This window comes from Lynx rufus, unplaced genomic scaffold (genome assembly GCF_022079265.1).
Source record: "Lynx rufus isolate CCGP_SWC_20201006 ecotype Redwood Valley unplaced genomic scaffold, mLynRuf1.p SCAF_3, whole genome shotgun sequence".
Taxonomy (NCBI): Eukaryota; Metazoa; Chordata; class Mammalia; order Carnivora; family Felidae; genus Lynx; species Lynx rufus.
In genome coordinates this window covers 195,755,663-195,778,996 of record NW_025814845.1, presented here as the reverse complement: position 1 = coordinate 195,778,996, position 23,334 = coordinate 195,755,663, and the positions used below count along the sequence as shown (strand labels likewise).

Sequence of the window (23,334 nt, the reverse complement as noted above, 5' to 3'; positions counted from 1 at the left end):
CCCCACGAATACAGCCAGATTCATGGTCCCTCCGCATGTCCCGATCACACCCACCTACAACACACAAAACGTGGCCTACAAGGGACTGTGAGTGAGTGAGTAGTGAGTGTGCACGTGGGCAGGCATGTATCTCAAAGCCTGTAGTGGGATCCCTGGACTGCTTCCTGAGACCTCTGTCCCTTCTTGTTCTTCCTCTTGGTAGCTCTGGCTCTGCCGGTGAGACAAGGGACTTGGTTAATGGCCGTTGCCCTCTGAGGTGGGATGTCCCTGGCTGAACTGTTGAGCCGGTGGATGTTTGGTTCACGGTGATCCTTTCCCATCTCGTCTCTGTATTTGGACTGGTGAATTAGGACTGCGTCGGGGGGAAGAGCAAATTCTAGTTTCCTGAGGTTGAGTTCAGACTTGGGACGGTGGCTTTCTTGGAGCAATCTCCACTGGTCTAACGTGATTGCTGGCAGTGGTGTCTCTTCCCCGTGATCCTCCAATTGTGGCACCTCGATGTTGGGGTCGGTTTCAGGCCCCCCTTGGGCCGCAGCCGTGCCTGCGTGGTCAGCCTGGAGGGATGTGGATTCCCCAGCACCTGGCTCACTCGCACGGTCTCTTTCCGATTCACTCTTCTGGACGTAAAAGAGGACATAGGCGTGTTGGCTCAGGGCAGACGTCGCGTCACTGGCGGTCACCTTCGCATCATCCATCTTGTACCACTGGCCGTTCCCAGCTTTGATGTAACAGAAGTAATGTCCGCTGTGACAATTCCAGCCCGCGTGCACCAGCACGGCATAGAGCACATAAGTCAGCGACCCCCCGTTCTGCCCAGACACGTAGCGTCGCATGTCAAGGCGCTCAGGATATTGCACTTCCTTAGCCAGTTTGCTGCCCGTGACATGGCAGAATCGTTTCAATACCAGCATCAGGACCTTGGAGCAAGTGTGCAAAGTCAACGTCTTGGAAGCAGGTACCTTGTCGAGACAAGTACTACAGCGATAGGCATTTTCACCATCCAACTGTTCGGGCTTCACCAAGTGTTGCAAAGCTTGGCTCACACTCTGAGCTGCCCTGATGTCCAGGCTAATGTCCAGGTAAGGGTCCAAAGTGCTGGAGACACCCTGGCAGTGGAGACACTGGATTTGAGACCTCCAGTACCCCCCAAAGATTTGCCGGATGAGGGTGGCGTCCTGAGCCTGAGGCTCTGAAGCCTTGTCCTCACGCAAACACGCTTGCTGCATAGCATCCAGAGTGAACATCAGAAACTCATGGGCATCCTCCTGCCTGTGTGTGTGGAAGGCCGCGAGCAGTTTTGGCGGAGGCCGGATCACGTCTCCCGGACGGCAGAGGGCCCGGGTCACGTGAGCCTGCAGAGCACACAGCACGCAGAATGGCTGCCTCCCACAGCTTCGCGAGTGCTCCTGGGACAGCATGTAGCTGGCGAGGGGTGGTGTGTAGGTCAGACACTGCAGGGCCGCATTCGCATAGCACGTGTTCCCCAGGTTCTGCAGGCCAGCCCCAACCGCAGAAGGTCTCCTCCAACTCACAGGTTTCTCTGCGGGGGGCAGACCTGTCGACGTGGGAGCCCAACCGTTAGGCAGGTCGCAGGGTGTGTGCGATGACGGTGCCGGCTTCTCAGGCAGAGTGGGTCCTCCGTGGCCTTCAGCACCACCCGTATTTGATCCGCTAGGTTTGAGGTTTGGAAAGACATGGAACTGAGTCTCCTCTCGGCAGTGGGAAGAGGGCGTCTCCATGTCTCCTGAAACGTGGAGCCTCACGTTGCAGAGCGATGCTTCTCTCAGGAGGCCAGTCTCAGAATGATGGCTGTGGCCCTCTCCTCAGCCCTCGTAAAGCTCGCCCCACCCACCTGACTAGGACCACGTCATCCAATCAGCTACCAGCTGCAGTTGGATGAAGGGTCTTAGGGTGTGGTCACTCTTCTGCAGACAGACGACTCAGCCCAGCCTTCCTCCTGCCCCTCCCTCCTCAAGAGGCACACACACACACGTTTCACCACTTTCTCCACCTCCCTCATTTCCATTGCTCCCTCTCTGGACACACGGACTTGAGCATTTCCAACCTAGAGGGAATCCTTTTTTGAGTATCCACTTTGCTCTTAGATAACACAAAGTGTCGAGGAATGACGGCCATGAATTTTTTAGGCTATGGAGATCATTGCACCAATTGAGCTCTGGTATCATGTAGGAGCACCTCCTCTCCGTCAGCCAGAATGTACGTGACACCAGCAAATTATTCTGGAATGATTACTGTCCATGGATTTGATTCTAACACTCCTGAACTGTCTCCATGGGATCTGTGTATACAACTATCATGAAGGTCCTTTGCAACATGTCTGTCTCCCAAGGGGTGGCCGAGAAATTGTCCCAAGAAATATCCTTTGCCTGGTTTCGGGCTTTGTAAATGCTTTCTTCATTTTGTAGCTCCCTTCCCAATAGGAGAACAAATCCTAAACCCATCATTTGCCAAATTGTCACTGGTATTACTAGCAAATCACATAGCAAGGTAGGTATAGGTTCCCGTGGTTCAGGACATGTTTGTTGTGGATTTGTGACGTTTATAGACGGTTTGACATTGGAATTTAGACATGCATGGACCGATGTCCCCTCGTGGAAACCGTGGCTTTAATGTGTCAGTATCTCTAGACCAGATTTCAGAACTGACCAGGTCTGCCGACATTGTGATTTCTTCTCTAATGTTTGTTTGTTTTTCACTTTTAACATGTTAATTGATTTATTTTGAGAGAGACAGAGAGAGACAGAGAGAGACAGAGAGAGGCAGAGAGCGAGAGAGAGCGCTCATGTGGACAAGCCAGGGAGAGACAGAGAGAGAGGGAGAGAGGATCCTCAATGAAACAGTCACCTCCTCGGGGTCACCGACTGGGAGGAAAAGGCTGCGAGCACGTGAGGTGTCTCCCTCAGGTGAGGGGAAGGAAAGGGGCAAGGGGCCAAGGAGGACACCCAATGGGATGCACAAAAGGAGTCTTCAGACTCTTGTGACCACAGCCTCAAGACACGGCCCTCTCCCTGCCTGGTGCCCGCCAGCCCCACCCACGGCTTCCGTCAGCCTCTGCCTGGCCTCACTGCATGGGACCGGACCACGGCCCCACCCTTACCCGCAGCATCCTTACCCCTGCCACACCCATGCCCACACCTCATCCCAATGCTCTCCGCCCTCAGTTGGCCCGGCCTCACGTCCAGGCCGTGCTCCACCGGGCCAGCCTGGCGCCTGCCACTCTCAGGACCACACCCCAAGGAGAATCTACCAGAGAGTGGGCAGAGGAGGGGGGCGAGCCAGGCCAGGGCACAAGCACACCTTTCCCTGTTCTTCAAATATCCGTTGGCAGGCGCCAAGTTTGGACCTGTTTCTGCAAGGAATCATCTCTCCCTTTGGTTGTCATCTCCTCCTAGAAAACCGGTTGTGTTTTCACTGGACGGTGTTAGCTGCTAGGAACTCTCACGTGACTGGTCTGAGCAAAGCAAGTTGCCCTATTGAACGTAGTGACTTGAGCCAGTCCATTCCAGACCTTCCTGGAGCAAAAAGCTGACCCCTGTCCCAAGACGAGACACCTGCTCCTGTCTGAGTGCCTGGCCCCGACAAGTCCATTCTCCCCGGGTCTGGAGCCCGCCCGTCTTCAGACTCCACGAACACCCCCTTGCTTCTGTCGCCTCAGCCCCGGCCACCTGCCACGTGGGCAAAGAGGCCTGCAGAATTGCTTCCAAAGAACCCTTTGACCACCTAATTCTCTGTCCTCTCTCATCAATCGCTCATCACTCTATGTGTCTATCTCCTAACTCTCGTGTCTCCTTCCCCTCTCTAGTATCTATCTGTGGAATGTCTTTCTCATCCTTTCCCTTGTATCTCTTCTATGCCACCCTCCTTGATGTGACTTGTGAATGAAAGTGCCTTTGAGAGACATGTGGACAGCAGCCCCTAATGCTGATTGATTTCCCACGCACATGTTCTTTCAGTTCATGGGTTTTTATGTTGGCAGACAGAGAGAGACAGACAGAGAGAGAGACAGAGAGAGAGAGAGAGAGGGACGGAGGGAGGGAGAGAGAATGTGGGGGAGGGTTAGAGAGAAAAGGAGAGAGGCAATCCCGAGGAGGGAGGGAAACTCAAAGTTCACTCTCCCCAACCCTGAGATCATGACGTGAGTCGCCGCCTCCAGGTCAGACACTTCTCTGACGGAGCCACCCAGGCATCCCGACCCTCCTCGATTTTGAATTCACCTCTAGCATTGTCTTGTTCCCAGGACACTTGGAGACACTTTATCTTGAAAGGGGAAGAGAGGCTAACCCGTGTTTCTTTGCTGCTTCTGAATACTTAGTTGTCCTCCACTAGGTGAGGATCCAAGTCCCAAGTGCACTTGGGAACAAATGCAGGATTCTACTCTAAGTGACGGGAAACTACAGTGTACACACGAAAAAGAAAACCATGCACATTCGGTCGTGTCTGAGCAAACTTTATTAGCTGTGGTAACACTACACACAACGTTGCACTATCAGGGAAAAACAAAAATGCAGACAGCATGTAAAATATTCCCCGATACGATCTGCAGAAAAATGATATCAGTGAACTGTTCTAAAACAAAAGATTGCCTCCACTTGCCCAGCCCAGACTGGAATCATTCCTCTGGCGTCCCCAAATTCAGACATTCTAAACCCACTACACATTCATTTCACAGATCCTTAACTTTACATTCGAGTGGACGACCTCTTGCTCTCCTGGCGCTGGACTTCTCATAGAATCTATTGAAACGAAAGAAACGAGACCTTGTTGATTGAGACGGAGCAGGTGAACCAGAAGGTGTAGATGCATAAAGGAAAAGTGCACCATGAGCGTCTGCACGTGGGCGCTCAACCCACTCCCCGCCCGAAGCAGGACACCAAACACGGTGTGGAGGCAAGTTTTTGTCCTTGCAGGTCTTTGGGGGAATTGCTGCTTTAGCAAAAATAGGTCACGGCCCTGCCTTGCCCGCCGCTCCGCAGTCACCTGCTCGGGGTCACAAGAGCCAGAGGACGAGTGTCCGAGGACATGAGGTGTCTCACTCCCGGTCGCTCTCCTCCGAGGACGAGGAAAGCTGCAGGTCATCGTGGAGGATGCTCCGGGAGACAGGCACACAGCCTCCCTCAGACTGGTGTGTGACGGGCGGGCCCTGGCCAGCGGGGACTGGCCTCTCGGGAGGTGGCAGACAGGGAGCTGCTATGAACCTGGAGCTCCAGCCGCCTTTGTCCAGGCGGCTGAAGACCATTCGCAGGGGCTGGCCGGGTGCCTGCGGACAGGGCGGGCACGGGGGCAAGGTGCACGCCTGGAGAGTGTCCAGGTGAGGTTGGGGGCGTGCAGGCTGGAGGCCCCTGCTGTGCACCGAGGCAGGTGTCTTCTTGGCCAGCTGGGCTGCCCCCGTGGGACCACATGCACTTCTCCTTGCTGGACGACACAGACTCTGGCGCAGCCCCACATGGGTGCTCCCTGTGCTCTTGTGGGGTGGCTGGAAGGGGCTGTAACATGGTTTCTTTCGGGGGTTCTGGCAAGGGTCGTCGGGGAGCGGGGCCCATCTCTTGCCTGGTGTCTGGATGTGGGGCTGGGGACTCGGAGCCAAACGGGTTGGAGGAGGATCAGGGCTCACCTCAGGACGCTTGGCTGGTGCCTGGGCGTGGCCAATGCCATGCGCCTTGGAGACAGCCCTGGAAGCTTCCAGGGAGGCACATCGGGGCCGGTGTTGTCTCAGCTGGACACCGAGGCCTGGATCCCGGGCAGAGCGTTGGTGTGCCGGGGCAGGCGGGGCAGGCGGGGCTGGGGTCCCCACTTGCTGGGCATCCTGTCGGCCAGCAGGCGGGAAGGTGCTCGCCGCAGGTCTCCCGAGAGGAGCAGCCGACGGGGACAGCTGTGTCGTGTCAGGCGTCCCGCTAGGAGGCTCCGCCGGGACGTACGGCGCCAGCACGGACACCCTCTTGGTGGTGTACACGGGCATCGGCCTGTGCGGATGCTGTGGGAACACACAACACACAGACAACGGCCATCAGTCCTTCCTGCCCACCAAGGACACATGCACGACAAGCACAGCAAAGAAACAGAAACGCAAACAACCGGGAGAGACGGGAAAGGAGTGTACTGACAGAGGACAAGGGCCTCCAGCTCAGCGTCGATTGGGAAGAAACACTGGGCACTAGCCCCTTGATGCTTTGATTCCACGGGAGCGACGGACCACAAAGGTTGTGCATCGTGCCTGCCTCCCGAAGTGGACAAGCACGTCCATTCAGGCTTCCAGGGAAAGGACAGGCGTCCTGCAGGTGGAGGTTCGCGGCGGGGGGCGGGGGGCGGGGGGCGGGGGGGCTACTGAGTTTGGATGGCCAATGGGGCGGGTGTATGTGTCACCAGGGAAAGATGCCTGTGCCTCCCAAGAGGCCTAGGAGTGGGCACAGCGTCCCGAAATTATGTTGGCACGCCCACCCGGCACCCGGTTAGCACACATGCAAGGAATCCTGCCGGATCATGGACACCCAGCAAACGTGGCTGGAAAGGACCCGCACGGAAATCCCAATGTGGAGAATCGGGGTGGACCCCCTTCCTCAGCCAGGAGGGCCGGGAAGCCCGTCACATCCCCGTCCCCAGGAGAGAACGAGAGCAGGGACGGGGGACACTCACCCTCACATAGTCACAGCATTCTGTGGAGTCCCTCCAGGCTCGCTGCTGCCTTCCAGGGCCTATCCTGGGGAATCTCTGCAGCAGCGCCTTCCTCTGCTGGGCTTCTCGCCTGCACGACCAAGAACGGGAAGGTGAAGGAGCGGCATTTCGTGTCTTCACCTGGGGAGCGAGCGATGGGGCTTGGGCAAGATCTCCTTTCTTCATCTGCCCTCCTGGCTCCCACTCCAGCGAGCCGTCCAGGTTGGCCCAAGACGTCCTTGCGTTGAGAGCCGTGTGCGCCACTGCCTGTCACCTGCCGCCTCCCCCTGTCTCCCTACCGCAGGACACACAGCCTCGGGGACTCCCCCAGAGCAGCTCAATAGGCTCGTGACGTCCCCTGGGGGGCGGGGAGCTCCTTTCTCTGCCTCCCCCACCCCTGTGTGTGTCTGAAGACGACACAGCACCCAGTGTCCGGGTACAGAGACACAGCGACCTGAGCTGCCAGGCCACGGGCAGGCCGGAGCCGGCCGCATCCTCACCTTTGTCCCTCGTCCATGTCCCTCGCAGCCTGGTTGAGGGGCCCGGGCTTGTGCCGGTCCTGCTGCTGGCGTGGTTCCACATTCTCCTTCGGCTTCCTGGGGACAAAGGCCTGGGGGGCGAGGCACCCGTCCCAGCGCTTCATGGGGCACCTGGTGCTGGATGCGTTGTGCCCAAAGGCTCCGCAGTCCTTACACTTGAGCTGCGGACCAAGGAGGAGGGGCTCAGTGAATCAGCACCAATGACAGTCCAACTGCAAAGGTCATGACAAGGACACACTCGGGGAGCAGAGGACTGGTGTGGGTGGGCCAGGGCACATCGTGGACGGCTCGGGAGGTGCCAGGAGATGGAAGTTCCTAGGATTCTACCCGAGCCTCTGTGAGGGACGGACCGGGAGTTGGGATTGCAGGTCTCGGGCCGCGTAGAATGAGCCCCACGCCACGATGGGACAGACACCAGGCTGGACGTGACCCTACGGCCGAGGGAGCTTATCCCAATGGGCAGGCTGCTGAGATGCCAAGGCAGGCCACCGTGGGCTAGGAAAGGACGACCGACTTCCAGACACAGAGTCTTCATTCCCTCGTCGTGTGCGATCCCCGGCTTCAGAGGCATGGCTCCCCCACCCCCACCCGACCCAGCCCCTCCAACCCGCCCACTGGTTCGCCACGCCTCCAGGGCTCCACTTACCCGAGGATCCTCGTCCTCTAGCCTGGGAACCCTGGGCGCCATGGGTGCTCTCCGTTGCCTCTTCCCGTTTGGGGCTTTCAAGGGTCTGGAAGGTGCGTGCTGGGTGTGACCACCCGCCATCTGCCCCCTCTCCTTGGAGGGTCAAGTCAGCCTTGCTCGAAGATGGGTTTCTGGACTTCCTGAGGCAATGGGAAAAGGAGAGTCATTCCCACAGACACAACGACTCCTTCATGAACCTTTCTCCCCCAGCGGGCATGAGGAGGGGGCGTCACGCCCACCAGGTCAAACACGGTCCTCACCTGGGAGGTGGGACCTCTCCCTCCTGCATGTTCTACGCGCTCTCCCGTGGACCCACCCGCAGGACGGCACCCTCAGGCAAGGCCGTGGAGGTGGTCTTGCGTGACTCACCGGAGAGACTTTCGGGAAGTCTCTCCCAGCGCCCTCCGGAAGGAAAACCACACACAAGGTCCCGACCCCCATGGACACCGCAATCCACGCTACGGCGATACTCCCTGTGGCACCCAGGGTTGCATGTGCAAAGAGAAGGATGCTTGCCTCTCCAGAATGTACCTCTCCTACTTGACCCCCAGAGAAACCACCCTCAGAGACAAAGTCAAGGAAAACGTTTCGTTTCTGCTCGACTCGACTGGAAGCTTCCCCACGCAGGACCTGAATGAACCCTTTTCTTTCACGTGGCCTTTATGGGGCCCCCACGCTGAACTCACGTGTCAGCCGTGGCAAATGAGCATTTGCTGTGAAATTCGGGTGAACAAGAAAATTCCTTAGGCTCTGAGGCCCCACGGCGACATGGAGCAGGATGCTGTCACTGCTCCCACACGCCCTCACACCAGTCAGACTCTGGGGTTCGGTTCCTCTGGAAGCAGAACCTCATGTGCTCGGGAACACCGAGAGCCACGCCTTTCCTCAGTCTCTGTTCTCACAATAGTCCTCAACACTAAAGCGTCCTTCACCTGGTGAGTCGAGGCGCATCACCACCTCCATTTCCTCCCTGGCCCACTTCTGTGCCAGCTCGTGGGAGCCCCAGATCGTCCCAACGCACCTGAAACGCCAATGTGCTCCTCCTGTGTGTCAGGAGACGTCCGGAGCGGCGGGTGGCAGGCGGACTGCGGTGGAGGAGACTCAGGCGTGCCCTCGGCGTGCCCGAGGGATGGTCAGTGAGGGACACTTCCTTCCTTGCCGGACTCTTAGACCCGCCCAAGGTCACGTGACCTCTCGGGCACTTTAATCCCATGCAGCCCGTCCCCTTGGTGCTGCTCACGTCTCCACACTAGGAACGAATCCTGGAGGTTTAGCGATTGCTTGCCGTTGTAACTGGTATGCATGTATGTGGAGATAGACGTCTCAGAACACATCTTCACCCTTGGACAAAGAGACTCGTGTGTGCGTGCCTGTTGCATTCGTAAACTGGTGTTTCTCGTGGGTCTCCAGGGAAGCTTGCGGGGCCCCTGGCCTCACGTACGTTCCTGTGGTTGGGGGCCCCCTCGGCGTCCTCCGTGTCCAAGCTTCTCCCTTTCCCAACAGGAGCGGTGTGTCCATGACCTATTTGCAGTGTCCCTTCACTCCACACCCTGCCCTGCCCTCCCCGTCCCCCTTTCTGTCTCTAGGGCGGTGACTGCGCTCGCTGGGACCTTCGGAGCAATGGGATCCTGTGTCCCGTGTCCCCTGGGAACTAGCTGCCTTGGCACTTGGTCTCGTGACCCAAGTCGCTGTTGCTGACAAGTCCCTGTGTTGACGCAGGGGGCTCCCTGTGGCCGACGCCCCTCGTTTGGGGCTCTTTGTTTTTGCCCATCAACTCGGACGTTCTGTTTAGCTTTTGCTGCCATTGGGGCATGTAGGTGTGACTGCCACCACTTCTCCTGGCCTGGCCTGGCTGGCCTCAGCCACGGACACTGTGTCAGGGAGATGTCTTTGGGATCCTGAAGGGCCAGACCCAAGGGACAGGGTGCAACCCCATCGGCGGGGCATTCCTGAGTGTCAGGCGAGCGAGCGCCTTTCTCCCACAGCAGTGCGAAAGCTAGCGGCCCCACTGGCCGAGGTGGAGGGCCTGCATCGGCAGTGCCGTCGGCACCCTGGATGGTTTCCCTCCTTGAACATTGGCCTGTGTTGGGCGTGTTGTGCGCTTTTCATTTGGCCTTTCCTATCTTCTCCGGGAGGCTGCTCCTGTGGCCTCTGTCCACTGCCCTCAAGGCATGGCCCTCCCCCAACCTGGTGCCCTCCAGCCCCGCCTACCACTTCCTTCAGCCTCTGCCTGGCCTCCTCACTCCATGGCACCATACTACGGCCCCACCCCCTTACACGCAGCATCCTTACCCCTGCCACACCCATGCCCACACCCTTTTCCCAATGCTCTCAAACCTCCGTTGGCTTGGCCTCGCTTCCAGGCCGTGGCTCCACGGGGCCAGCCTGGCGCCGGCCACTCTCGGGACCACTCCCCAGGGAGAATCCCCCAGATAGTGGGCGGTGGAGGGGGCGAGCGAGGCCAGGGCACAAGCACACCTTTCCCTGTTCTTCAAATATCCCTTGGCCCCCTCCCTGCTTGGTTTTGTACCCCTCCCTGTTTTTATAGTATTTTTCCTTCCCTTCCCTGATGCTCATCTGTTTTGCACCTTAGAGCCTTCATATGAGTGAAGCCATATGCTAGTTGTCTTTCTCTGACTAATTTCGCTGAGGAGAATACCCTCTACTTCTAGCCACATCGTTGCGAATGGCACCCTGTCTTTCCTTTCGATCGCCGCGTAATGTTCCACTGTATATATATGTGCCACCTCTTCTTTTTCCATTCCATGCATCTATGGCCATTCGGGCTCTTTCCACACTTTGGCTATCGTTGGGAGTGCTGCTAGAAGCTTTTGGGGGCGTTTGCGTGCAGGTGCCCCTTCGAGACAGCACACCCATATCCCTTGGATAAATACCTAGGCGTGCAATCGCTGGCTCATAGGGTCGCTGCGCTTTCAATGTTTTGAGGAACCTCCATACTGTTTTCCAGAGTGGCGGCGCCAGTTTGCCTTCCCACCAGCAGTGCAAGAGAGATCCTGTTGCTCCGCACCCTCGCCAACATCGGTTGTTGCCTGAGTTGTTAATGTTAGCCATTATGACACGTGTGAAGTGGTAGCTCATTGCGATCTGGAGACGGATTTCCCTGATGATGAGTGAGGTTGAGCATTTTTTCATGTGTCAGTCGACCATCTGGATGTCTTCTTGGAGAAGTGTCTATTCATGACTTTTGCCCATTTCTTCACTGGATTCCTTGGTTTTTGGCTGTTGAGTGTGATCAGTTCTTTATCGATTTGTATACGGAGTCTTTCTCCGATGTGTCGCTCGCAAATATCTTCTACCATTGATGATTTAGCTGATTTGTTAGTGTAGCTGATCTGTTTCCTTCACGGTGCAGAAGAGTTTTCTTTTGGTGAGTTCTCAATAGGTCGTTTTTCCTTTTGTTTCCCTTGCCTCCGGAGACGGAGACGTGTTGAGTAAGAAGTTGCTGTGGCCCAGATCACAGAGGCTTTTGCCTGCTTTCTCCTCGAGGGTTTTGATGGCTTCCTGTCTTACGCTTAGGACGTTCCTCCCTTTTGAGTTTCTTTATGTGTACGGTGTAAGAAAGTGGTGCGGGTTCCTTTTTCCGCATGTCGCTGTCCAGTTTTCCCAGCACCACTTGTTGAAGAGACTGGCTTTATTCCATTGGATATTCTTTCCTGCTTTGTCAAGGAATAGTTGGCCATCCATTTGTGGGTGGGTGCGTTTCTGTTCTCTTGAGCTGAGTGTCCGTTTTTGTGCCAGTACCATACTGTCTTGATGATTACAGCTGTGTAATTACAGCTCGACGTCTGCGATTGTGATGCATCCAGCTTTCCTTTCTTTTTCAACAGAGCTTTGGCTCTTCAGGGCCTTTTCTGGGTCCATACAAATTCTAGTATTGTCTGTTCCAGCTCTGTGAGGAGGGCTGGTGTTCTTTGGATAGGTGTTGCTTTGAGTATGTAGATTGCTTTGGGTGGTAGTGACATTTTACCCATATTTCGTCCTCCCAACCAGGAGCGTGGAATATTTTTCCATTGTGTTTTCTGTCTTCTAAAATTTCATGTAGTTTTCAGTGTATCGATTTTTCATCTCTTTGGTTACATTCATTCGTAGGTATTTTGTGATTTTGGGTGCAATTGTCAATGGGACCGATGCTTGATTTTTCTTCCTGTTGCTTCGTCATTGGCGTATGGGAATGCAGCCCGTTTCTGTGCATTGATTTCACATCCTGCAACTTTGCTGAAGTCATGGATCAGTTCTAGCAGTTTTTGGTGGAATCTTTTGGGTTTTCCATACAGAGTATCATGTCCTCCACCAAGAGGGAACGTTTGACCTCTCCCGGCCCATTTGGAGGCCTTTGAGTCCTTTGTGTTGTCTGATGGCTGAGGCTAAGGCTTCCAATGCGATGGTGAATAACAGTGGCAAGAGTGGACCTCCCTGTGTGGTCCCTGTCCTTAGGGAGAAAGCTCTCAGGTTTTCCCCATGGGGGATGATACGCGCATTGGGTCTTTCGCATATGACTTCTATGATCCTTCTAGCCCTACGTCCTTGAGGGTTTGTGTCAAGATAGGATGTTGTATTTTGTCCCATGCTTTCTCCGCATCGATTGAGAGGATCGTGTGGTTCTTGTCCTTTCTTTTCTTAGATGTGATGAATCACATTGACTGTTTTGTGCATATTGAACCAGATCTGCATCCCAGGTAGAGATCCCAGCTGGTCGTGGCGAATCGCTTTTTGGATATATTGTTGGATCCGATCGGCTAATAACTCGTTGAGGAGTTTCGCATCCATGTTCATCAGGGAAATGGGTCCATCGTTCTCCTTTGTCGTGGGGTCTCTGTCTCGATTTGGAATCAAGGAAACGCTGGCTCCGTAGAAAGAGCTTGGAAGTTTTCCTTCCGTTTCTCTCTTTTGGAGCAGCTTCAAGGGAATAGATGTGAACTCTTCTCTAAACGTTTGGGAGAATTCCCCTGGAAAGCCATGTGGCCCTGGACTCTGTATTCTCCTTTTCGTGGGGGTGGGGGGAGGGGGAGAGTTTTGACTCCTAATTCATTTTCTTTACTTGTTTTGGTCTGTTCAAATTTTCTTTCTTCCTGTTTCAGTTTGGGTAGTTTATACGTTTCTTGGGATTTGTCCATTTCTCCCAGATTGCCCATTTTATTGGTGTATAATTGCTCACAACGTTCTCGTAGTACTGTTTGTATTTCTGCTGTGTTGGTTGTGGTCTCTCCTGTTTCGTTCTTGATTTCCTTTATTCGGGTCCTTTCCTTTTTCTTTTTGAGCAAACTGGCTAGGGATTGATCAGTTTTGTGAATTCTTTCAACGAATCAGCTCTGGTTTCATGGATCCGTTCTGGTGTTGTTGCTGTTTGTTTTCTTTTTGTACTTGTTTTTGTGTTTGTGTTTTGTTTTTTTGGTTTCCATAGCATTGATTTCCGCTCTAATCTGCATTATATCCTGTCTCTGCTGGTTTGGGGTTTTCTTTGCTGTTCTTTTTCCAACTCTTTAAGGTGAACGGTTAGATTGTGTCTCTGAGCCGTTTCTTCTTTCTTTCGGAAGGCCTGGATTGCTATAGACTTCCCTCGAATGACCCCCTTTGCTGCGTCCCAGAGCTTTTGGCCTGTGGTGTTACCGTTTTCCTTGGCTTCCGTGGACTGTTTAATTTCCTCTTTAACTTCTCGGTTAGCCCATTCACTCTTAAGTAGGGTGTTCTTTAGTCTCCAAGTATTTGTTCCATGGCCACATTGTTTCTTGTCGTGATTTCGAGTTTCATAGCATTGTGGTCTGAGAATATGCACGATATGATCTCGATCTTTTTGTCCCTGTTGAGGGCTGATTTGTGTCCCAGTATGTGATCTATTGTGGAGGATGTTCCGTGTGCACTGGAGAAGAAGGTCTATTTGCCTGCTTTAGGATGAAATGTTCTGACTATATCTGTCAAGTCCATCTGGTCCAGTGTGTCATTCAAAACCATTGCTTCCTTGTTGAGTGTCGGTTTAGGTGAGCTGTCCGTTGCTGTAAGTGGGGTGTTGAGGTTCCCTCCTAGTATGGCATCATTCTCAATGAGTGTCTTTATGTGTGTGATGACTTGATGTATGCATTTGGGCGCACCCCGTTTGGTGCATAAATGTTCACAATCGTGAGGTCTTCTTGGTGGACAGACCCAATGATTATGATATAACGCCCTTCTACGTGTCTCGTTAGAGTCTTTATTTTAAAGTCTAGATTGTCCGATATGAGTATGGCTACTCCTGCTTTCTTTTGTCAACCATGAGCATGAGAGATGGTGTTCCATCCCCTTGCTTTCAATCTGAAGGCGTCTTTAGATCTAAAGTGGGTCCCTTGTAAGCAGCGTATGGATGACCTTCTTTTCTCACCCATTCTGTTACCCTATGTGTTTCGATTGGAGCATTGAGTCCATTGACGTTTCGAGTGAGTACTGAACGGTATGAAGTTATTGCCATTGTGTTGCTTGTAGAGTTGGAGTTTCTGGGGGTGTTCGCCGATCCTTGCCAGTGTTTTCTGCCTGTGGTCTGTTTTTTCCTTTAAGTCCTTTGCCCCCTGGGAGAGTCTGCCTTCAAATGTCTTGCAGGGCTGGTTGAGTGGTCAGGAACTCCTTTAATTTTTGCTTGGGAAACTTTCCGTCTCTACTTCTATTTGGAATGACAGCTTTGCTGGACAAATACGTTTTGGCCGCATCCTTTCAGGATTCAGTGCGATGAATATATCCTGCCACTCATTTCTGGGCTGCCAGGTTTCTGTGGATAGGTCTGCTGCAAATGTGGTCAGTCGTCCCTTGTAGGGGAAGGACTTTTGTTTCCTTTGCTGCTTTCATGATTCTTTCCTCGCCTGAGTATTTTGTGAAGTCGACTAGGCTCTGCCTTGTGGATGGTTGGACGTTGTTGAATCTAATGGGAGTCTTCTGTGCTTCCTGGATTTTGTGTGTCTTTCCCAGGTTAGGAAAGTTTTCTGCTGTGATGTGCTCACATAACCCTTCTACCCCCTTGTCTCTCTCTCTTCGTCTTCTGGGACCCCTATGATTGTGATGTGATTCCTTTTCAATGAGTCGCTGAGTTCCCGAATTCTTAAACCCCGCTCTTTTGCTTTAGTCTCCCTCTTTCCTTCTGCTTCGTTATTCTCCATTGCTTTGTCCCCTCTATCGCTGGTTCCCTGCTCGGCCTTATCATCCTTGCCGCTGTGGCATCTGTTCCAGATCGCAGCTCGCTTTTAGCATTGTCTATTGCATCCTGGCTAGCTTTTACTTCTTTTATCCCCACAGAAAGGCATTCTCATCTACTTTCGACCCCAGCTGGCATTTTTATCATCGTGATTCTAAATTCTGGTTCAAACGTTCTGCTCGTATCTGTGTTGGTTAAGGGCCTGGCTGTCCTTTCTTCCTGCTCTTTCTGTTGGGGTGAATCCCTTGGCTTCGTCATTTTGGAGGAAGGAAAGGAATGAATAAGATAAAAGAATTCAAAACTTAAAAATGAGAAACAACACACTCACACACACACACAAATCACACAAATGATGCTAGATCCTAGGTGAGTTTTGGTCTGGTTGTTGAAATGGGCTTGAAAGATTAGAGGAAAAAGGGAAAGCACATAAAAAAAGGAAACCGTTTGAACATTTGGAAAAAAGAATACAGTGAAATAGGATAAAATGAAATGAGGGAATTCAAATAGAATTGGACACATTTACAAAAAATTAAACGAATATAGTCGAAAAAAGTTCAAGGAAATTATTTTAAACCATGGAAAATAACAACATATTTTTTCTCTTTCTGTCTTCATGAAAAAGAAAAGAAATGGAAAAGAAAAGAAAAGAGATGGACCCGCGAACAGACTGAAATACAGATTGAAGTTACATTGTTGTCCCCTAGAAGTCAAAGGATGAAGCACTTTGGAGTCCATACACTACCAAGTGGCGGAGACACTTGGGTTCCTGAAGAGCCAGGTTGGCCCAGTTGGGCGGTGCTAAGTGTCACGGCTGTGTTCTCCACTAGATGGCGCAGCTAGCCTACAAGCGCGGATTGCTGGGGCGCTTGGAGGTGCATATGCGCATGCGCGGGAGCGGAGACCTCGGCGTCGCTCAGGTGCCCAGTCTGTAGTATCTGAACTCGGCTGTCTGCGATCAGCAATCCTACCCCCGTCCTTTGTCTCCGGCTTCTGTCCACTCGCCGCTTTGACACTGTCCGTGGCCCAGCCGTCAGGTTGCCAGGAGACACCTCCCTCCTGGGATTTACCTCCCAGGCGGCTGTGTTTCCCGACCCCTCACTTCTGAGGGCCTGAGCAGGCTGAGACCTGCTCAGATCCTCTGCGTCAGGGTCTCAGCGAGCAGTGGCCGGGTGCCGGCCGCACCCAGGAACGTTGGCAACACCGTGCCGCTGCCGATGCCCAGAGACTGCGGCTGGGTGCCAGCCTGCGCCCGAGAACGTTCACGCGATGGTGGAGCAGCAGCGTTTCGAGGATTACGGACAATCACCACACACTTCTGGTACCGGGCATCCCCCTTAACGACCTTGTTCCAGCACCAGCGAATGTGGCTGTTGTCCGGGGTCTGCTGGCACCTCTGGGGTCGGCTGGGGTGGCCACACACACTCGACCTCGTGTCCTCGCAGCAGGGGAACCGCTTTTCTCCGTGTGGTTCCAGACACCCCTCCTCCACACCCCCAGTCTTCACTCTGCTCTCGGGGATTCGCCCTTCCGACCAGAGCACCGCCAGGTATCAGATGCGGAGTTTCGCACTCTGCTCTCCCCCTGTTTGTACCGTCTTCATGGAAATTAAACCCGCTCCTTCCTCCTTCCTCCCGTTTTGGTTCAGTGCCTGTGGCTCTTTCCACATTTCCACTTTCTCCCCAGCTGCTTTTGGCGGGGGGAGGGGAGGGCGAGGGGATTGCTTTCCCCATATTCTGCCCCTGTCTCCTCCGTCCTCTCTCTGCAGGCAAAAACAGCTCCCTGCCCTCTGTGGCTTCTCTCTTCCCCAGTTCACCTCTCTGCGCCGCGTCCCCACTGAGTTCTGGGGTTCAGGTTGGGCAACCTGTGGCGTGAATCCTCAGATCAGTTTTCGAGGTGTGCAGGATGCTTTTGTGTTGATGTGGCTGCATTTTATGGATGCAAGACGCAAAAAAAACTTCCATGCTCTTCTGCCATCTTGGCCCCTCCCCCCACACTGCCTTTTCTGGATCGTCATGAATACGCTTACGAATTGCAGGGTGACAGCTCTGAATTAAGCTTTCCGTGACAAATCCAGATTAGGCTGGCTGGATTTGGCGAGACCAAATAACGCTGTTCCTATTGCCGTGATTGCTCCCACATCACCGCACGTGAGGCCACCTCCTGGTTTTCCCCTATGCAATCTTCTTTGCTCATTGTCAACAGTTTTTAAAATTGAATGTCTTGACTTAACTGGATTTATGTTTTATTTATGTTTAACTGGAATGTCTGGAAAATAGATCGTCACCAGTGGCCCGAGCAGCTCAAGGTTGTCAATTGTAGCTCAGAGTCCAGGGTCCGGCACGGCCAAAGTTAAGTCACAAGGAGGGAATCCTAGACCCACCAGACCTTCTGTAATTGTTCATGGTCGCCTTGATGCCCCACGAAATGCTCAGGCTGCAGTGCGAGGCACGGAGACTCCGACCTGCCAGCCTGAGCAAGTGCCCAATGCCAGGTCCTCCTGGGAGTCTAGGCAATGCCCGTGCTGGCCAGCGGCGCCCCCTGCTGGACAGAGAGCAGTGTGGCAAGACTCCCTCTTGTGACCTCCCCCACGGATTGCAGAGCCAGGGGTGTGGACTTCATCATGTGTGGGTGGAACACGTGACACACGGCCACCCAGGAAGAGCTGGTCATAGGCATCTGGGGAGCTGACTGGATGCTTATGGAGCCGTCTTGAGATCCAGATCAAATATTGTCCGTGTGTGCGTGTGTGTGTGTGTGTGTGTGTGAGTGATATACAGGTTTTAATCCAGGAAGAGAAAGTTGGATCCCAAAATTTCTACAGGATGACCTAGCGTGGTTATTTTCTGTGGCTTTTCCCTTGGTGGCTCAGTTGCACATACACTGTTTGCATTTTACCCACGATTCTGCCCACTTTAGAATCAAATCCACAGGAAAGATAGATGTCACGTGTGCATGTCTTTTGAGCGCTAACATCCAGCTAGCCCTGTCGAACTCTTTCACTGCGAAAGTGCCATGTCATCACTCATCTGTGGAATGAAAAACAAAACAGAAGAACCTAGGGCAAGCGAAGAATAAATAACATGAGATAAACTCACAGCGGGAGGCAAGCCATAGGAGACTCTTCAAAAAATTTTGTTTTCTCTTTATCTGAGAGAGAGAGAGAGCGAGAGAGCGCATGACCAGGGGAGTGGCGGAGAGAGGCATGCACACAGAATCCAGAGCAGGCTCCAGGCTCTGAGCTGTCATCAGAGCGCCGGACACGGGGCTTGAAGTCTCAAACCCTGAGATCATGAGCTGACTGAATGAGAGTCCGAACCGGCTGAGACACCCACGTGCCCCAGGAGAACCCTTCAGTGTAGAGAAGAAAGTGAGGGTTGCTAGAGGGGAGGAGTGGGTGGGCTCCATTTGCAACGGGCGTTATGGAGGGCCCCTGTGGGGGTTAGCAGCGGGTGTTTCATGTAAGGGACGAAGCCCTACATTCCACCCCTGAAACCAAGACTACACTCACTGTTAACTCAATTTGATTTAAATTTGGAAAGTGGAGGGGGGACTGGGTGCCTCAGTCGGTTGAGTGTCCAACCTCAGCTCAGGTCAGGATCTCATGGTTCGTGGGGTTGAGCTCCACGTTGGGCTCTGTGCTGACAGCTCAGAGCCTGGAGCTGCTTTGGGTTCTGTGTCTCTCACTCTCTCCCCCTCCCATGCTCACACTCTGTCTCTGTTCTGTGTGTGTGTCCCTCTCTGTTTATTTAAACATTTTACTTCATGTTTAAAACATGAAAACAACAGACCAATAAATTTTAAAAGTAGATTAAGAAAAAGTGTTTTTCCTCTATCGGCTATGATATTTGAACACCCAGAATTCAATATGATTTCCTGTACAAAATTCACATACTGACATGAGTTCCCACTACGTGTGATGTGTATGTTTAATGCAGACTGTAAACCACCACCACCACCACCACAACAACAGCAACAACAGGCTTTACCCTGTCAGTGCCATTGGCAAACGACCAGAGATCTCCTATATGGCCCCCCTCCCCTAGGGGGAATTGAAGGATCATGCACTAACTCCCATTCAACGGTGTATTTAGTGAGTCTCGCTCCTAAGAAATACAGGTGTGACTGAGAGCATCCATCCATACCCTGACCTGAAATACCACATTGTTGCCTCGGTGTCCACGTGAGACTGATTTTCTGAGGTGTACAACCGAGGACCAAGATTGCAATGCAACTGAGCAGAAATCCCTGAGCCTCCTCCCTTGTGGAGGAGACTGTCCGATGGGGGGATGGTGGTCAACTCTGCGGAACAAGGTAGAGCTGCTTGGTGGCTCAGCAAGAAGAGGTGGAAGAAGGTTCCTTTCCCCCATTTGCTCTGCAGCCTCATGGGAGGGGGATTGTTCAGGGAACCTCATCTAATGAACATGGGCCAGGAAGGCTCCACCCACCCGTCTCCAGAGACATAAGCATTTAGTTGCTCCTTGCCATTGCCAGGCAATTAGCCAACGCATGAACATGTGGAGACTTTACAAAATATATTATGTATACGAGGAAACACTTTGCACAGTTATGAATTAGTGTTTCCTTCTGCTCCTCTCCTTCCGACACAAGACATTCCTGAAAAGGCTGTCTGCTCCCACGTAGAGCTAGAGTTCTTCCAGTTTCCTGGTCATTTGCCACTCCTCCGTGTGGAAGCACTGAGATTGTTTCAAACTCCTTCCCCTGCCGGCGCATGTTTGGATATCACCGAGAGTCCCCACACGCACATGTTTGGGCACATGTCCTTTACCAATACACAGAGAGTAGGGAATGGGATGATGGGACCGTGAGTCCCAGGCATTTTCACAAGGACTCCCGGTGCTCTGCCTTGTTTCCACCTTCATGCCTCATTGGCCACTTCCTCTGACCCTTTCAGGCTCTGAGAGTGCCCGATGATCCTCGGTGCTGACGGAGGGGAGAAGCCTTCCAAATACCCAGCATAATCCACACCTCTCCAGTAACATCATTGCAGCCAGCCAGCCTTAAAGCTCAGGATTCTCCAGGTCAACTGGAACGCCATACCCCACGAATACAGCCAGATTCATGGTCCCTCCGCATGTCCCGATCACACCCACCTACAACACACAAAACGTGGCCTACAAGGGACTGTGAGTGAGTGAGTAGTGAGTGTGCACGTGGGCAGGCATGTATCTCAAAGCCTGTAGTGGGATCCCTGGACTGCTTCCTGAGACCTCTGTCCCTTCTTGTTCTTCCTCTTGGTAGCTCTGGCTCTGCCGGTGAGACAAGGGACTTGGTTAATGGCCGTTGCCCTCTGAGGTGGGATGTCCCTGGCTGAACTGTTGAGCCGGTGGATGTTTGGTTCACGGTGATCCTTTCCCATCTCGTCTCTGTATTTGGACTGGTGAATTAGGACTGCGTCGGGGGGAAGAGCAAATTCTAGTTTCCTGAGGTTGAGTTCAGACTTGGGACGGTGGCTTTCTTGGAGCAATCTCCACTGGTCTAACGTGATTGCTGGCAGTGGTGTCTCTTCCCCGTGATCCTCCAATTGTGGCACCTCGATGTTGGGGTCGGTTTCAGGCCCCCCTTGGGCCGCAGCCGTGCCTGCGTGGTCAGCCTGGAGGGATGTAGATTCCCCAGCACCTGGCTCACTCGCACGGTCTCTTTCCGATTCACTCTTCTGGACGTAAAAGAGGACATAGGCGTGTTGGCTCAGGGCAGACGTCGCGTCACTGGCGGTCACCTTCGCATCATCCATCTTGTACCACTGGCCATTCCCAGCTTTGATGTAACAGAAGTAATGTCCGCTGTGACAATTCCAGCCCGCGTGCACCAGCACGGCATAGAGCACATAAGTCAGCGACCCCCCGTTCTGCCCAGACACGTAGCGTCGCATGTCAAGGCGCTCAGGATATTGCACTTCCTTAGCCAGTTTGCTGCCCGTGACATGGCAGAATCGTTTCAATACCAGCATCAGGACCTTGGAGCAAGTGTGCAAAGTCAACGTCTTGGAAGCAGGTACCTTGTCGAGACAAGTACTACAGCGATAGGCATTTTCACCATCCAACTGTTCGGGCTTCACCAAGTGTTGCAAAGCTTGGCTCACACTCTGAGCTGCCCTGATGTCCAGGCTAATGTCCAGGTAAGGGTCCAAAGTGCTGGAGACACCCTGGCAGTGGAGACACTGGATTTGAGACCTCCAGTACCCCCCAAAGATTTGCCGGATGAGGGTGGCGTCCTGAGCCTGAGGCTCTGAAGCCTTGTCCTCACGCAAACACGCTTGCTGCATAGCATCCAGAGTGAACATCAGAAACTCATGGGCATCCTCCTGCCTGTGTGTGTGGAAGGCCGCGAGCAGTTTTGGTGGAGGCCGGATCACGTCTCCCGGACGGCAGAGGGCCCGGGTCACGTGAGCCTGCAGAGCACACAGCACGCAGAATGGCTGCCTCCCACAGCTTCGCGAGTGCTCCTGGGACAGCATGTAGCTGGCGAGGGGTGGTGTGTAGGTCAGACACTGCAGGGCCGCATTCGCATAGCACGTGTTCCCCAGGTTCTGCAGGCCAGCCCCAACCGCAGAAGGTCTCCTCCAACTCACAGGTTTCTCTGCGGGGGGCAGACCTGTCGACGTGGGAGCCCAACCGTTAGGCAGGTCGCAGGGTGTGTGCGATGACGGTGCCGGCTTCTCAGGCAGAGTGGGTCCTCCGTGGCCTTCAGCACCACCCGTATTTGATCCGCTAGGTTTGAGGTTTGGAAAGACATGGAACTGAGTCTCCTCTCGGCAGTGGGAAGAGGGCGTCTCCATGTCTCCTGAAACGTGGAGCCTCACGTTGCAGAGCGATGCTTCTCTCAGGAGGCCAGTCTCAGAATGATGGCTGTGGCCCTCTCCTCAGCCCTCGTAAAGCTCGCCCCACCCACCTGACTAGGACCACGTCATCCAATCAGCTACCAGCTGCAGTTGGATGAAGGGTCTTAGGGTGTGGTCACTCTTCTGCAGACAGACGACTCAGCCCAGCCTTCCTCCTGCCCCTCCCTCCTCAAGAGGCACACACACACACGTTTCACCACTTTCTCCACCTCCCTCATTTCCATTGCTCCCTCTCTGGACACACGGACTTGAGCATTTCCAACCTAGAGGGAATCCTTTTTTGAGTATCCACTTTGCTCTTAGATAACACAAAGTGTCGAGGAATGACGGCCATGAATTTTTTAGGCTATGGAGATCATTGCACCAATTGAGCTCTGGTATCATGTAGGAGCACCTCCTCTCCGTCAGCCAGAATGTATGTGACACCAGCAAATTATTCTGGAATGATTACTGTCCATGGATTTGATTCTAACACTCCTGAACTGTCTCCATGGGATCTGTGTATACAACTATCATGAAGGTCCTTTGCAACATGTCTGTCTCCCAAGGGGTGGCCGAGAAATTGTCCCAAGAAATATCCTTTGCCTGGTTTCGGGCTTTGTAAATGCTTTCTTCATTTTGTAGCTCCCTTCCCAATAGGAGAACAAATCCTAAACCCATCATTTGCCAAATTGTCACTGGTATTACTAGCAAATCACATAGCAAGGTAGGTATAGGTTCCCGTGGTTCAGGACATGTTTGTTGTGGATTTGTGACGTTTATAGACGGTTTGACATTGGAATTTAGACATGCATGGACCGATGTCCCCTCGTGGAAACCGTGGCTTTAATGTGTCAGTATCTCTAGACCAGATTTCAGAACTGACCAGGTCTGCCGACATTGTGATTTCTTCTCTAATGTTTGTTTGTTTTTCACTTTTAACATGTTAATTGATTTATTTTGAGAGAGACAGAGAGAGACAGAGAGAGACAGAGAGAGGCAGAGAGCGAGAGAGAGCGCTCATGTGGACAAGCCAGGGAGAGACAGAGAGAGAGGGAGAGAGGATCCTCAATGAAACAGTCACCTCCTCGGGGTCACCGACTGGGAGGAAAAGGCTGCGAGCACGTGAGGTGTCTCCCTCAGGTGAGGGGAAGGAAAGGGGCAAGGGGCCAAGGAGGACACCCAATGGGATGCACAAAAGGAGTCTTCAGACTCTTGTGACCACAGCCTCAAGACACGGCCCTCTCCCTGCCTGGTGCCCGCCAGCCCCACCCACGGCTTCCGTCAGCCTCTGCCTGGCCTCACTGCATGGGACCGGACCACGGCCCCACCCTTACCCGCAGCATCCTTACCCCTGCCACACCCATGCCCACACCTCATCCCAATGCTCTCCGCCCTCAGTTGGCCCGGCCTCACGTCCAGGCCGTGC

At 53.4% G+C, this 23,334-nt stretch overlaps 3 protein-coding genes across 3 annotated transcripts; all 3 read right to left on the bottom strand.

Moving 5' to 3' along the window:
• Window positions 1-131: 131 nt before the first annotated feature.
• Window positions 132-1,739, bottom strand: LOC124520773 (ubiquitin carboxyl-terminal hydrolase 17-like protein 6). The gene has a single exon (XM_047091844.1). The coding sequence runs from the start codon at window positions 1,737-1,739 to the stop codon at window positions 132-134; it is 1,608 nt and encodes a 535-aa protein (XP_046947800.1).
• A 3,311-nt stretch (window positions 1,740-5,050) lies between these two features.
• On the bottom strand, window positions 5,051-7,896 carry LOC124521258 (putative protein FAM90A23P). The gene is made up of 4 exons (XM_047092350.1): window positions 7,855-7,896; window positions 7,170-7,369; window positions 6,652-6,760; window positions 5,051-5,992 (listed from the first exon to the last, which is right to left on the bottom strand). The coding sequence occupies exons 1-4, from the start codon at window positions 7,894-7,896 to the stop codon at window positions 5,051-5,053; spliced, it is 1,293 nt and encodes a 430-aa protein (XP_046948306.1).
• Window positions 7,897-20,255: 12,359 nt separating this feature from the next.
• LOC124520772 (ubiquitin carboxyl-terminal hydrolase 17-like protein 6) lies at window positions 20,256-21,863 on the bottom strand. The gene has a single exon (XM_047091843.1). It carries the CDS (start codon window positions 21,861-21,863, stop codon window positions 20,256-20,258), a length of 1,608 nt encoding a protein of 535 aa, XP_046947799.1.
• Between the last annotated feature and the right edge of the window lie 1,471 nt (window positions 21,864-23,334).